Genomic DNA, 14,403 nt, shown 5'->3' with positions numbered 1-14,403 from the left:
AACAATTTGTAAAGGCTTCAGATAGTAATACATTTAGTTATAAAAAGCAACAAATAAATATTTTTTCATTTGTGGTCTGTAAAGAGTGATTTTTTTAAGTAATCTTCAACAGTTCAGTGTTCGATTCCCATGACTGAAGTTTTTTTTTAATCAATTTGACTAATGATAATGTGGTCTGTGTTCGATTCCCACGCCTGTTGCTTTTTTTAAATCGATTTTACTAATGATAATGTGCTCTGTGTTCAATTCCCATGTCTGATGTTTTCTTTTTTTAAATCGATTTTATTCATGACAATGTGCTCTGTGTTCGATTGCCATTTTGAGTTTTTTTTATAAACAATAAAAATGTAAAATTTTATATGTTAGATGTCCTGTTTTTAGTTGGTGTGCATACGTAATCACAGTGGTTGCAATGACTACAAGATATAGAAAAGACTTTGAAACATAACCAGCTTATTTTTATTAATGGTAGCAACCTTTTAACCTGAAATTAGAACGATGTGATATTGAAACAAGCAAGTGAATCTAAAAAACAAGCCCAAAACAGCCAAATCAACACAAAAACAAGCCCAATAATTTGCAACCAAACTGTAGCTACAGTGTACAATGTTGCCTTTACCAAACTGTACTGTGCCAATATCGGCTGTACTGTGCCAACACCTTACCAAGCTGTACTGTACCATTGCAACACCGGATTGCCATTATAAACTGTAGGCCTACAGGTTTGCCTTTACCACACAGTAATGTGCCAATACCGGATTGCCCTTACACAAACTGCACACTTTTGCCTTTACCACACAGTCACAGTAGCCTACTGTGCCAATACCGGATTGCCTTTACACAAACTGTACACTTTTGCCTTTGCCACACAGTACTGTGCCAATACCGGATTGCCTTTACACAAACTGTACAGTTTTGCCATTACCAAACTGTACTGTGCTAATACCGGATTGCCTTTACATAAACTAACTGTACTGTGCCAATACCGGATTGCCCTTACACAAACTGTACAGTTTTGCCATTACCAAACTGTACTGTGCCAATACCGGATTGCCTTTACATAAACTGTACAGTTTTGCCATTACCAAACTGTACTGTGCTAATACCGGATTGCCTTTACATAAACTAACTGTACTGTGCCAATACCGGATTGCCCTTACACAAACTGTACAGTTTTGCCATTACCAAACTGTACTGTGCCAATACCGGATTGCCTTTACATAAACTGTACAGTTTTGCCATTACCAAACTGTACTGTGCCAGTACTGGATTGCCCTTACACAAACTGTACAGTTTTGCTATTACCAAACTGTACTGTGCCAATGCCGGATTGCCCTTACACAAACTGTACAATTTTGCCATTACCAAACTGTACTGTGCCAATACCGGATTGCCTTTACATAAACTGTACAGTTTTGCCATTACCAAACTGTACTGTGCCAATACCGGATTGCCCTTACACAAACTGTACAGTTTTGCCATTACCAAACTGTACTGTGCCAGTACTGGATTGCCTTTACACAAACTGTACAGTTTTGCCATTACCAAACTGTACTGTGCCAGTACTGGATTGCCTTTACACAAACTGTACAGTTTTGCCATTACCAAACTGTACTGTGCCAATACCGGATTGCCCTTACACAAACTGTACAGTTTTGCCATTACCAAACTGTACTGTGCCAATACCGGATTGCCTTTACATAAACTGTACAGTTTTGCCATTACCAAACTGTACTGTGCCAGTACTGGATTGCCCTTACACAAACTGTACAGTTTTGCCATTACCAAACTGTACTGTGCCAATACCGGATTGCCTTTACACAAACTGTACAGTTTTGCCGTTACCAAACTGTACTGTGCCAATACCGGATTGCCCTTACACAAACGGTACAGTTTTGCCCTTACAACATTGTATCGGCCCGATACAGGCTTTGTATCAGACAAACTGTACCATTTTGCCGATACAATACTGTACGTTGCCGGTATTGGCCTGATACAGTGCAAACGTTACCGATACACCCGATACATGCCGATACAAATACAGTATTGGCCCAATACTGTGATGTTTGCTGGGGGTGTCAATGTGGCGAGTGTGGGAGCTGCGGAACCACACTGGTGCGCAGTACTCAGCGGTAGAATGGACGAGGGCCAAGGTAGCTGTGCGAAGGGTTTTGGCATCAGCTCCCCAGCCGGAACCCGCCAGTCGCCTCAAAAGTGCAACGCGCGCAGATAGTTTTTTGCGCAGTGACTCCAGGTGTCGTCGATACGTGAGTGACCTGTCCAGGGTTACGCCGAGGTAGGTGGGTTCGGCGCAGTAGGGCAGGTGTTTGTCATCGGTGGTAATGTTGATCTCACGTTTTGCTTCCTTGTTGTTTAGATGGAAGGCCGCCGACACTGTCTTTGCCTTGCTGAGCTGTAGCTTCCATTTCTGGAGATATGTTGATATAGTTGACATGTCCTGGCTTAGGTTCCTCTCCATTGACTGCCAATCTTCGGCTGGATGCAGGAGAGCCAGATCGTCTGCGTAAGCATACTTCCTGGAGATGGTGTCAGGCAGGTCATAGATGTAAGTGTTAAAGAGGAGGGGAGCCAGGACAGAGCCTTGTGGGACGCCGTCCCTGAGTCGGCGTAGTCTACTTCGTCGGCCGCTACCGGTGGAAAGGGTAAAGCTGCGGTTTTGCACAAGCTCCATAATTATATGGACCATGTGCCTGTCAGGAAGGAGAAGGAGTAGTTTGCAGGTAAGGCCGCTGTGCCATACAGTGTCGTAGGCAGCCGTGAGATCGACAAACACGGCGCCAGCCTTCTTTTTTGCCAAGAAGCTGTCCTCGATGTCTTGGGTCATCAGAGTGACCTAGTCTACGGTTGATCTTCCGTGGCGAAAGCCGGCTTGTTCCCGAAGGAGCTGAAGGTTTATTATCGGTTCGAAACGGGCGTAGATAAGTCTCTCGAGTAGGCCTATCTTGAGAAAAATGTTAAAAGTATAAAAATATTAAAAGTATCTCAAAAAAATATTTGAAACAATATTAAGATATTAACGTCTACCCTTTAAAGTACGTGTTAATTCGAAGAGAAGGAGACATTATATATGGTCTCTGTTAAAGAAGGACCTTTAGTGCAAACTAACACACGTTAAAATTATTTGGATTTGAACCAGTCAATTCACAGAACTCACGACGTGATACATCTTCTTTTCCACCATACTATACTTCCAAGTTTGATCAACTAATGAATTGATAGATTTAGAAGTCTTTCTAGTATTATTTACTTGTTTTTGTTTCTTGCTTTAGCCATCATAAAGTAACACTCTGTTCACTTCAAACTCTGTTATTTATAATGAATACAAAAGACACAGCTTGATTAAACGAGGGCGAAGCATGAAAGCAAAAAAATGAATTGAATTGTCACAAACGAAATAATGAAGAATCATGTTGACCATGTAATGGAATTTTACAGAGTAGCCTAGGTATAATCCACTGCGCGACCAACATGATTTGCAAAACAGATTGCAGAACGCGTTTTCGGCTCTTAAAGCCTCATCAGTACAATTGTGGATTGCGAAAAGTAGTTTAAAAAGTATGAAATACATTAAAACTATTCAAAGGCGTGTTTAAATTCTAATAACAAGAAAGGGGGTCAGTCAAGCTGACATACACCCTTTTAGGTGGAAACCTTTACACAGAAACAAGTAAATAATACTAGAAAGACTTCTAAATCTATCAATTCATTAGTTGATCAAACTTGGAAGTATAGTATGGTGGAAAAGAAGATGTATCACGTCGTGAGTTCTGTGAATTGACTGGTTCAAATCCAAATAATTTTAACGTGTGTTAGTTTGCACTAAATGTCCTTCTTTAACAGAGACCATAAATAATGTCTCCTTCTCTTCAAATTAACACGTACTTTAAAGGGTAGACGTATCTTAATATTGTTTCAAATATTTTTTTCTACTGATTGTTTTTGAAACTTTTTGCTATGTCTGTGGTCTATCTATATCAGTAACCATATCAGACCAACAAGCGATATGTGCAGTCACTGCAGTGAAACCGAGCTAGAAGCAAAGCTTTTATACTTAGGAAATGTATTTTGGTATGGAAATTAGTGACCCAGTTAAAAGCTGTGTGCCTTATGTGATCTGCATAACACATCTCTCCAATTTAGATGGCTGACTAAAAGAAAACGACATTTGATACTACTGTACCATGGCTTACGTAGCCTACTGTACAGTATTTGCTATTTCAAGAGTTTGGTGAAAACCCCGAAACCATACAGAAGACCGTTGTTGCTATATGATTGACAGTTCACGATTTAAAAAAACAATAAACCGACATGACATTGCATATTCTTCCATATTATGTTCTATTGCACCTGTTTCGCATAGCACTCAGTAGCTGAGTTGCCACTTCTCAAACCCTCGAGCAAAAAGCTGCATAAAACATGGTAGTGTCTCAAGATATAGAAAACGTCTCTCATGACGAATTCAACATACCTAATACAGACATAAATTCAGAATTTTGGTAACAGGCTAAACGCTAAACGAAGCAATAATTATCAACTTTTGGAAACAATGTGATGAAAAAATATGAAAAATGGTGTGTTTCATGTCCATAAAAATGCATTTCCTGCACTCCCATCTTGATTGCTTTGATCCTTGTATGGGTGATTGGTGGAAGCGGAAAACGTGGTGAAAGGTTTCATCTTATATGGAAAGAAAATATCAAGGGCGGTAGATTTGCAACATGAAAGAGGGGGGGGGGGTATATGGTCGGTAATACGAGAAGAGTTATCAGTGTATAGACACAAGTCACACAAATGTGATCACTTTTGAAGTGTTTTCACTTGAGCTCTTCACTTATGTTCTAAAAACAATAATCCCTGAGTTTTTTGCATGCAACAAGCCCAACTATTCCAGACACATGCTACTGTAGGCTACTTCCTGAAACTGTTGAACATGGACTACACACACCCTGGCATACGTGATCAGCTGAAGAAAGGAGCCTTCTCTGTGAGGTTGTCTGGACATTCCTTCTCCAGATTACCTGTTGATCAAGCGGTGGAGATGACTGTGAATGTGGATGCTGCATCCAGGATGACTGGCATAAGTGCGTTCACCCAGAGTCTTCCTGCCCAATAAAAGTGGGATGTCACGAGGTATGTAAGGAGTCAAGTGATAAATTATGCGATGGAGAAGGCTGGTATGAAACATTATGAAACTGTTTACCAGGAATCAAAACCCTACAGAATAAAAATAGACCATGCTGATTTCATGAAGATTGGTGAAACTATCGATTCCACCATGAATTTGACCAGAATTTGACCATTTCAACATGTTGAACAAAGCAATCACTTGATCAAGCTATCGTCTGGAAAACCAGCTCCAGATGAGATCAGAAATGATCTCTTGAACACAATTAACAAAGGTTCTGAATGGTAACAGGAGTTCCTTGATGAAATAAAAGAAGATCCAGCTCGAATTGAAAAGCCCATCAAGGGAAGGAAAGTTAGAAATTTCGCTAGCAATGCGGCAAACGCTTTCGTCACCACAAAAGATAAGAAAGTGGTAGAGCTGAAATGTTTTCTTTACTTGTCCTGCCAAAAAAAAGCTTGACTTAAGAAAAGTCCTGTCTCACCCACTGTCAGCAGTTCTCCTTAGTCTATGCAATGTAGATGGAAGTATGACCACAACCAACAAGTCCAAATTGGCTAATCATCTTGAGTCACTTGCGACGGCAGCTAATGAACCATTGAATACGGGAAGCAATGTGAGTATTTTTGATGATATGTTCTTGATCAGAATGATTACGAACCTTCCTTCTACTTATGGTGGAATTGCCAAAGCTCTCTTACCTATGATTTATAAAGCTACTAGCGAAGTGCACTTTGTATGTGACGATTATACTCAGAACACAATCAAAGATTCGGCTCATGAAATTCGGGGGGACACCGACACTGTCATCAGCATTACTGGTCCTAGCCAAAAAAGACCTAAAGACTTTTCAAAGTGCCTATCCTCATCACAGTTCAAAGATTCTTTCCTTGCTTTCTTGTTTTATGAGTGGCAGTCAAATCCTATGCTGAAGTAATTGGGAACAAGAAAGTAATTGTGGCAACGGGAAAAAAGTGATATGAATTTAGTGTGCAAAGTGACAATCTTGTAATAAAACAGGACTGCTGTTTATATGACTGCAAACACAATGAAGCGGACACAAGGATGGTGCATCACATCTTTCAGCTCTACAAAAGTAGTAACAATCCTCTGCGAGTGAATGTGCGTTGTAATGACACAGATGTAATGATCATTCTCTTGCATTATTGCCGCGATGTGGACCTGCAAACAGAAGTTTTATTAGAAATGGGTCATGCTTACAACAATACTCGGCGTATTGTTAACATCAGAAGCATGGTGGAGGAGCTCAGTGAAATTAATGGCTTATTCTGTACAGCTTTGCCAAGATACCATGCCATCACAGGGTGTGATTACAATTCCTGTTTCTTTGGCAAAGGGAAAACTAGACCACTCTTAATTGCATTAAAGTACCCTTAATTCCTTCAAGCACTGGCAGATTTAGGCAGTTCCATCAGTACTAGCTCTGCCACGGAAGCTGCTCTCGAAGAGTTTGTATGTGCAACATACGGGAAAAGGCAACTTTGTGACGTCAATGAAGCCCGCAGAGTTATATTTGAAACGAAGTTTACGCCAATACATAGTGAGCGGCCTCTGCAAAAAGTAAAAGGTTTGGAACCTACAGCAATGCCTCCTTGTAGGGCAGCGTTTGTCCAGCACATTAAGCGAGCAAATTTTATTGCAAGGGTGCGGAAGCTTGCAAATGAATTCAAGCCTGTGACAGAATCACTCTTAGACCAAGGGTGGAAAGAGGATAATAGCGGCAAGATAGTGCCAAATTGGTTTGAAGGCTCTCAGCTGCCAGATTCTCTGGAAATAGACCAATATAACAATGACAGTGACTACGCGGATTCGAATTTATCTGACGATTCGGATGACAGTGAAAGTCAAAATGATGACTTTAACATTATCTAACAGTTCTAACTAAATCTTGTATTTCAGATTGTACTTTTTTACAGTTTCATATTTGAAAAACACAAAAAATGTTACAGTTAGGCCTACTCAAAATCCATGACAGATAACCTTTTGTCTTGGCAGAATTTGACCAATTTCACTTTTTGAAATAAGAAGCTGTCTTACTTGGTAATTAATTGACAAATCGGTAAAGGAAAAAATATTAGAAAATAAAAAACGGAAGTAGCCCACAAACATTAAAAATTTCTAATATCTCAAAAATGTACAGTTTTCGGCCTGTAAGCACCCAAAAATAGGCTACATCTAAAAAGTTCTTCCTGAAATTTCCTAATGAAAATGTAATTAAACTCGTATAACTCCTGGGCTATAACGGTTTGCACTAGCTTTCGGAACACAGTTCCCTAGTCATGTGCTATGACAAAAATATACTTTATTGGGTGTAATTAAGACAAGACCTCAAAATCGTCATACTCTGCGACAAATTGAACCAACGTGGAAATGGTCATACATCAGAATGAACTAACACCTAAATTGGCCGACACCACGTTGAGAAGACCTTTCAGAGAAGAGTGACTGCGCCTAACTGTCATCATCCCCTAGTACAACTGTTGAAAACAAAAGTATTTTATGAAATTTTGTTAAACTTCCTTTATGATGATATCGTTTCGAATTTAATTCGCAAGTGAAGAGTTTTTCGTTTTCATTTCGAACTATAAAACAAATAATACAAACTTGTTTGGTTTCTCAAATAGCATTAACGTCCAAAACCCTTACTTGCGATTACAAGAAATGGGCACAAAGAATAACATTGCACGTATTTCGAGTTAGGTTACAACTTACCAGTCTTTAATGACAATCTTAATGGAGTCACTCATGGATGGAAACTTGATAGGGAGATTGAGTTCCTCATTCCATCTTGGGTAATTATTCGACACAATAACACTTGTCTTTCTCTTTTTCCCGGCAAATCTGAATATTTGTAATATTCTTACTAATGTGAAACATGTCAGAACACCACCAGATAAACCCTTGAATCATATAGGCTAAGGCGAATGAACAATACGTTTCTTGTCATAGGCCAGAGTTCTGTAGATTGTCCACCATTGCAGGCCACAAAATATCTTTATCGATTGGTTTTATACAAAACCTCAATTAGAATAACAGCACTGCATCACATGGCTACTGTACTACAGAAAGTAAAGGAAAGAATAATAAATGTGTTAAACAGGTATTCCAGAAGGGATAAAGAAGGATGTCAAGCAGAAAAATAAGTTCACTTAGAAGAAAAACTTGTATAATAGCCTCGAGAAATTGTTTTTTTTTTACCATAGACAGGCAATGCTCAACAACACAACAGGGTTGATTATTGTACGAATATATATATTACACATCCATACTTTTTTTACCAAAGACATACAAAACAAAGTAACTTTAATGGGTTTAACATATTTTATTACAAAAAGAAATACAGCATAAACAAAATAAACTCAAACGTTTATGTTGTATTGTTATGTTATATTTCTTTGTGTAGCAAAATATGTTAAACTCGTTGAAGGTACTTTGTTCTGTATACACAACAAAGCAAGTTCTCTACCAAAGCTTTAGCATACAAATTTACAAACAATTTTAACAGTCGAAAGTTTTCGGCTTAATTAAGCACACTCTGTTTAAACTGCAATTTTTAGTGTAATTTTTAATAATAACTAATGTCTAATTAAATTATATTTTTTAGTGTGGCGGCGGCAGTAGCCACACTACCACTATCGCTACCAACAGGTTGCGCGCTATAGTAGCAGCGCTGCAAAAGTAGCTCGCAACTGCTCGCCCCTGGTTGTATCGTATTGTAAGTTTTTAAGTTTGTAGCAGTAGCGAGACGCGCTAAATTTGCTTCAGTCATACTTTTGCCACCCATTACTTTCTAAATTAAATTGGAAAAAAAATGAATCGTTTTTAAGATTTTTGGTGGAAACATTGGAGAATAAGAATAAAATTTCATCTATAACTAATTTCCCATAACCCATAAATAACCGGCTTGGTGGCAATGGTTAGTGCGCCAGCCTCTGAATCGGTAGGCATGGGTTCGATACCCTGTCGGGTCATACCAAAGACTTTTTAAAAATGGTACTGAATCTAATTCATGCTTGGCACTGAGCAATGGAATGGATTCGGGTAATAATGTACTCAGTTGCGCCTCTATACGGCTGCATTGACACTGTCTGCTTTGTAAAGCGCTGAGGAGCAACACATTCTGCGATGAACACAGCGCTATATAAAAATAAACACTATTATTATAACGACGTTGAAATGGCAGTGTAAACAATTGTGGTCCTGAAAGGTGTATCATTCGTGTTCAATACGTAAAAATGTCTAAGCCATTTCATACCCAATTGACTAAATATTTGAAAACGAATTATTTTTAAAGATTTGCAATTAGGCCTACTCTTGCATTCGCCTAAAAAAATTGTGAAACCTACTGTAAGGCAAACTGCCCTAACAAGCAGGTGAAGCAGACAGATAGGTTACCGTATGTAATTTATAAGTAGGCCTACATACTGTAACTCGAAATGCAACATACTGCACAGGCCAAGAATTAGGCTATGTTCAGTAGTTCTTTCACAAATATTAAATACTTTCAACACTAACGTGAAAGATAAATAAGGATCGATGAGAGTCTTCTTTTTCATCTTTCCTTCTATCCCGATCAGCTTTTTCATGGTATTGAATGTGGAAGGATCCACTAGAAACAAGAAACAACAGCAGTCTTTAAACAAAGATTTGCAAACGTTGGGATTAGGATGATGCAAAAAAAAAGCAACACTTAAAAATCTATCGAGATACCTATCATCTCAAATGATTACTTATGACATAAAACATTGTACAAAAATTTGAGTAAAATAAATAGCAATTAGAGGTGGCGCCAGATATTTAAATATTTTGAACTTTGGGAAAATCTCAATACGCTTACCAAAGATGCTTACTCCTTACTCTATTCCAATTAACCATTGTATACAATATGTTTTCAAGAGGTTGGCAGTAGTGCGCTACCTTTGTAGCACCGCCACTAGTAGGCTACATTTGGAGAGCGGTAGCGATAAAGCGCTACATTTCTTTCAGTCGCACTCTCGCTACCCGCTATAACAATTTAAAGTGAAAAGGACTTTCAACTTTTATCTTCTTTGGAGAGTATCTACAGTACGTGTGATGAAGCATATCTGCTAAGTTTTGCATACTCTCCAGGGCGGGTCAAAAGCATATTATAGAATTTTGCTTCCAACAATCTACACTCTACATTATGCCAAAAAGTTGACCGAGATCAAGATTTTGCTTTGTTTTTTTTTATGATGTTAAATGTAGTGCTATTGCTGAGTTATGTCTGTGTATGGTTTATAAAAAAACATATCACTAAAAATTTATTTTTAGCCAAGAAAATAAATTGGGAGGTAAAGGGTTAAGTAAATTCTACTCACTTTGTGGCAAATCTTCAGCATTGTATACTTTCAAAGTGAAAATTGCAGAACTGAGGGATGCTCCCGCAGGCGTCAGAAGGTTGCTGGATAAACAAAGCATATAATACAACGTCATTGTGAGTAGAAACAAGCCAGTAGAATTTTCTCACGAAACAAGGATCATATGTACCCGCCCATATTACTTTCACTCCATTGCGTTTACAACAGGGCGATTGCCAAGCTGATAGGCTACACACAATGACATCTATATACAGTATACACAGGCCATAACGTAAAAGCTTTAAATTTCGGTGGAGGCCGATCTGCTACTTTTAATAGCAGTCAGAATCGCTAATGCAAGATGATAGTTTGAATATCATTGAAAAATATAGTTTTGTGTGTGTTTTCTGTTATTTAGAGCTTCGTTGGTGTTAATGTTACCAGGCAAACATTGATCTCGATTTTGATACTTGTTCAGGAAATCTGAGGGGCATCTGGCAACACTAATAACAGGTCAAGGTTTGTCATTGTTTTAAAGCAAAATGAAGAACTTTGCAGTGATTGGAGATCAGTAATCACACTTTGGAAATTAGTTTTTTAATTATAAATGCCATTTCAAAAAGATATAAAGTATATTTAGAGGATAATTCCAAAACAAACATCGACCTCCACTCATTATTATGGGTTCACCTATATGGATCGGTATTGATACGAACATTCCATTTTCTGTAGGCTATGGGTGAAAGGTATACACTACAGTAATTTTCTTGAACAATATCTGCATTATATGGAAATTAAAAATATTCCACAGAACCGATGATGTACATTGTGAAGTAGGCACAACAATTTCAGCTAGCAAGATTATATGGAATAGAACTTGAGCCTCTATAGCAGGGGTGGGAAACCTTTTTAGTATTGCGGGCCACATAAAATGAGAAATAACACAGGCGGGCCACTAAAAATTTCGAAGTTTTATTTACAGATAAAAATTGCAGCGAAGTAGACAATGATTTATTTCACTTTCACAGCTAGTGGGATGGCTGAAAGTTTTTATTTTTGGTAAATCGTGTGATGTCTGCTGACACGGAAGATGTTGCAACGCTTAACTGCATCTCCACATTTTTATCAGTCAGTCTGGAGCGAAGCCGACTTTTTGTTAGATTCAATTTGGAAAAAAACTGCTCGTAACGGTAGGTGCTTCCAAACAGAGACACATATTTCAAAGCATGTTTCCGCATGACTGGAAAATCATCAGCATTTATGTAGCGTTGATAAAAGTTGAACAGTGGAATGTTTTGGTACACCACTTTCAACGTACCGTCACTCTGGAGCTCTACTATTTCATGTTGGAAGTTACTAGGAACATCAGTTGCAACCACATTAAAAGGAGAGGCAAAAATATCTAACTCTATTTCTTTACTCTTTATGTCCAAACATCTTGCATTAAATGTCTCCATAAGATTGACACATACATGGGCATATTTGGCTGTTGTAGAAGGCTTTTGCTCTTGCAAGGAAGGGAAATGTGCGGTGCCGGTGTTATTGTTTTCAAGTTGTACTTCCACAGATTTAGTTTAGCTTCAAATGATTTCACTTTTGCAAACAAGGAGTTCAAAAGCTGACTCGGTCCCTGCAACTTGACGTTGAGCTCGGAGAGGTGCTTGCTAATGTCAACCATAAGCGCCAGGTCACACAACCATTGGCTATCAATGAGTTCAACGACATGGTTTCCCTGATTATTCATGAACTGATCGACTTCGTTTCGCAACAAGTAAAAGCGTGTAAGCATGTCGTTGCGACTCAGCCAACGAACTGCACAGTGATAGACAAGGTTGTGGTAATCAGTATTCAGCTTTTCAGTAATTGCTTAAACAGGCGGCTGTTCAAACCTCTGCTTTTGATGAAATTGATGCATTAAATTATTATTAAATTATTTCTTTGTTGATACATTAAAGAAATTTTGACGCGGGCCACATGGAACAGTCACGCGGGCCGCATTCGGCCCGCGGGCCGCAGGTTCCCCACCCCTGCTCTATAGGAATCTACAGTACAGTAATATCATCGATTTAATAGAGACAAAATGCAAATAGCTCTTTTGGCTAATGAATTAATATTTTAATACCAAGCTTTCATCCAAAAGTTGTAAAACTAGCCACATTTTCAGAAAACGATAAGAAACATGGTTGTCGGATAAAATAGGCAAAAATATTAAAGATGCGAAAGAAGCGGAGGATCATACAGTCGTAACACACAGGGAAATATATTCCGAAAGCTTGTAAAAAACCGCTGTTACCACAGCGAATCGGCAGCATTAAGCTGAAACAAATCGTTTCATCTGCAGTAGGCCTACACTTGTGGAGTAAGTTACGATCATGCTGCTAAACACGAAACTCAACCAATTAGCTTACATTGATTCAAAAAGTTAAAGCAAAAGGATCAGCAACCTCTCAAGAAGATGTAGCTCCACACAAATTAGAAATTGCATGACTTTAATACTCTTTAGTTTTTCATTTTTCGGACTGATTTGGCTTTAATATTTGATTCTTCTGATTGGATAGTTGTTTGGTGACGTAAGCGATCAAAATGCCAAATCCAACGAATTTTACTTTAGAAATTCAAACGCTACCAAACGTAATAGTAGCCTACAGCTGATAACCTCTCATAATCAAATCATTTGTGAAAATTATGACTAAAGCATGAAATTTTCACCAGTGTTAGCACATACCATCAGGGTCATTTTAAAATTGTAAGGTAAGTCAGGTTTGACATTTGATGACCTTGAGAGGTCAATGACCTCAAAGTATCAGAATATTGATATTTGGCGTCATTGGTTGATCTTAAAGGGGTGTATGATGTACAAACCATGCATATGTGTTATAATAAAAGTGTCTACACATTCTACAGAGTGTTGACTGTGTTAGTGTGTTGGTCATTATTATCAGAGTTGCCAGGTTGGCCCTTTTACGGCCAAACTTCACAAATTTGGCCTTTTTGAAGTCATTTGGCCAAAAAATTTGGGTTTGGCCTTTTGGCCTTATTTTGACTTTTTTCATATTGGTTTGGCTCCAGATTTTCTGTTTGTCTTTTGCATTTAGTTTACTGTATTTTGTAAGATTGAAAAAACAATGGCAACACTTGTCTTTCATTCTTTCAATAATAGTGATTGTTATTTGTTAACGCGCATGTGCAAAGTGTGCAGGCAGGAAGGATGGAAGTCTTGCACTCTTGCTCTTGTAGTGATGGTTGTTAGTTTGCAGTGCCCACTAAGATCTACCATGAAACCAAGAGGTGTTGGCTATGCATCATTGTAAGAAGACCTCGTCCATTTCAAGGGACTTTGTTACATGCCAATGGAACTCGACGTTAACAGACTGGATGATGGCGATGATATAGAAGCTAGTTTGAGGAGACACAGTGCTCAGTGGCACAAGAAATGTCGTTTAAAGTTCAACAAAAATATTTGACAAGCAGAACAGAGCAGAATCCGTTTCAGGACAACAATTTGGTACCGGTACTCCAACCCTGCGCAGCACACGATCAGCAGCTGCCCACAGGCTTCCACAGTCGACCGAGCCTATCTGTTTCCTTCTGCAATATGCCAGCTGGCACAGCAGACTTGCACCAAGATGCTACAATGGGAAGTGACAAGAACGTTCGAAGATGTGCCACTGAATTGGAGAACACTGAACTGCTGGCCAAGCTGTCTGCAGGAGACCTGATTGCCATCGAGGCAAAATACCATCGCAACTGTCTCCGTGCATTATACAACAAAATCAGACCAGCATCACTCAAAGACGAGGACGATGATCGATTGCATGGCATAGCCTTTGCTGAGCTGGTGGTGTTCATGGAGGACATGTATGAAGATGATGACAATGCCTCTGTATTCAAACTCTACCACGTGACTAACCTCTACAA

At 38.8% G+C, this 14,403-nt stretch overlaps 1 protein-coding gene across 1 annotated transcript in view; it reads right to left on the bottom strand.

Annotated features, from left to right (window-relative positions):
• The window catches only part of LOC145769003 (myoferlin-like), a 249,109-nt gene that overhangs the window by 199,687 nt on the left and 35,019 nt on the right, over window positions 1-14,403 (bottom strand). The window contains exons 6-8 of the mRNA XM_082580605.1: window positions 10,507-10,589; window positions 9,683-9,776; window positions 7,880-8,008 (exon numbers count right to left, since the gene is read on the bottom strand). Of these exons, the coding sequence (XP_082436731.1) occupies window positions 7,880-8,008; window positions 9,683-9,776; window positions 10,507-10,589 (306 nt within the window). The remainder of the gene's footprint in view (window positions 1-7,879; window positions 8,009-9,682; window positions 9,777-10,506; window positions 10,590-14,403) is intronic.

Source organism: Aplidium turbinatum, chromosome 4 (genome assembly GCF_918807975.1).
Source record: "Aplidium turbinatum chromosome 4, kaAplTurb1.1, whole genome shotgun sequence".
In the NCBI taxonomy this organism is placed as follows: Eukaryota; Metazoa; Chordata; class Ascidiacea; order Aplousobranchia; family Polyclinidae; genus Aplidium; species Aplidium turbinatum.
Note: the sequence above shows the minus strand (reverse complement) of the source record. Positions and strands in the feature narration are given on the sequence as shown.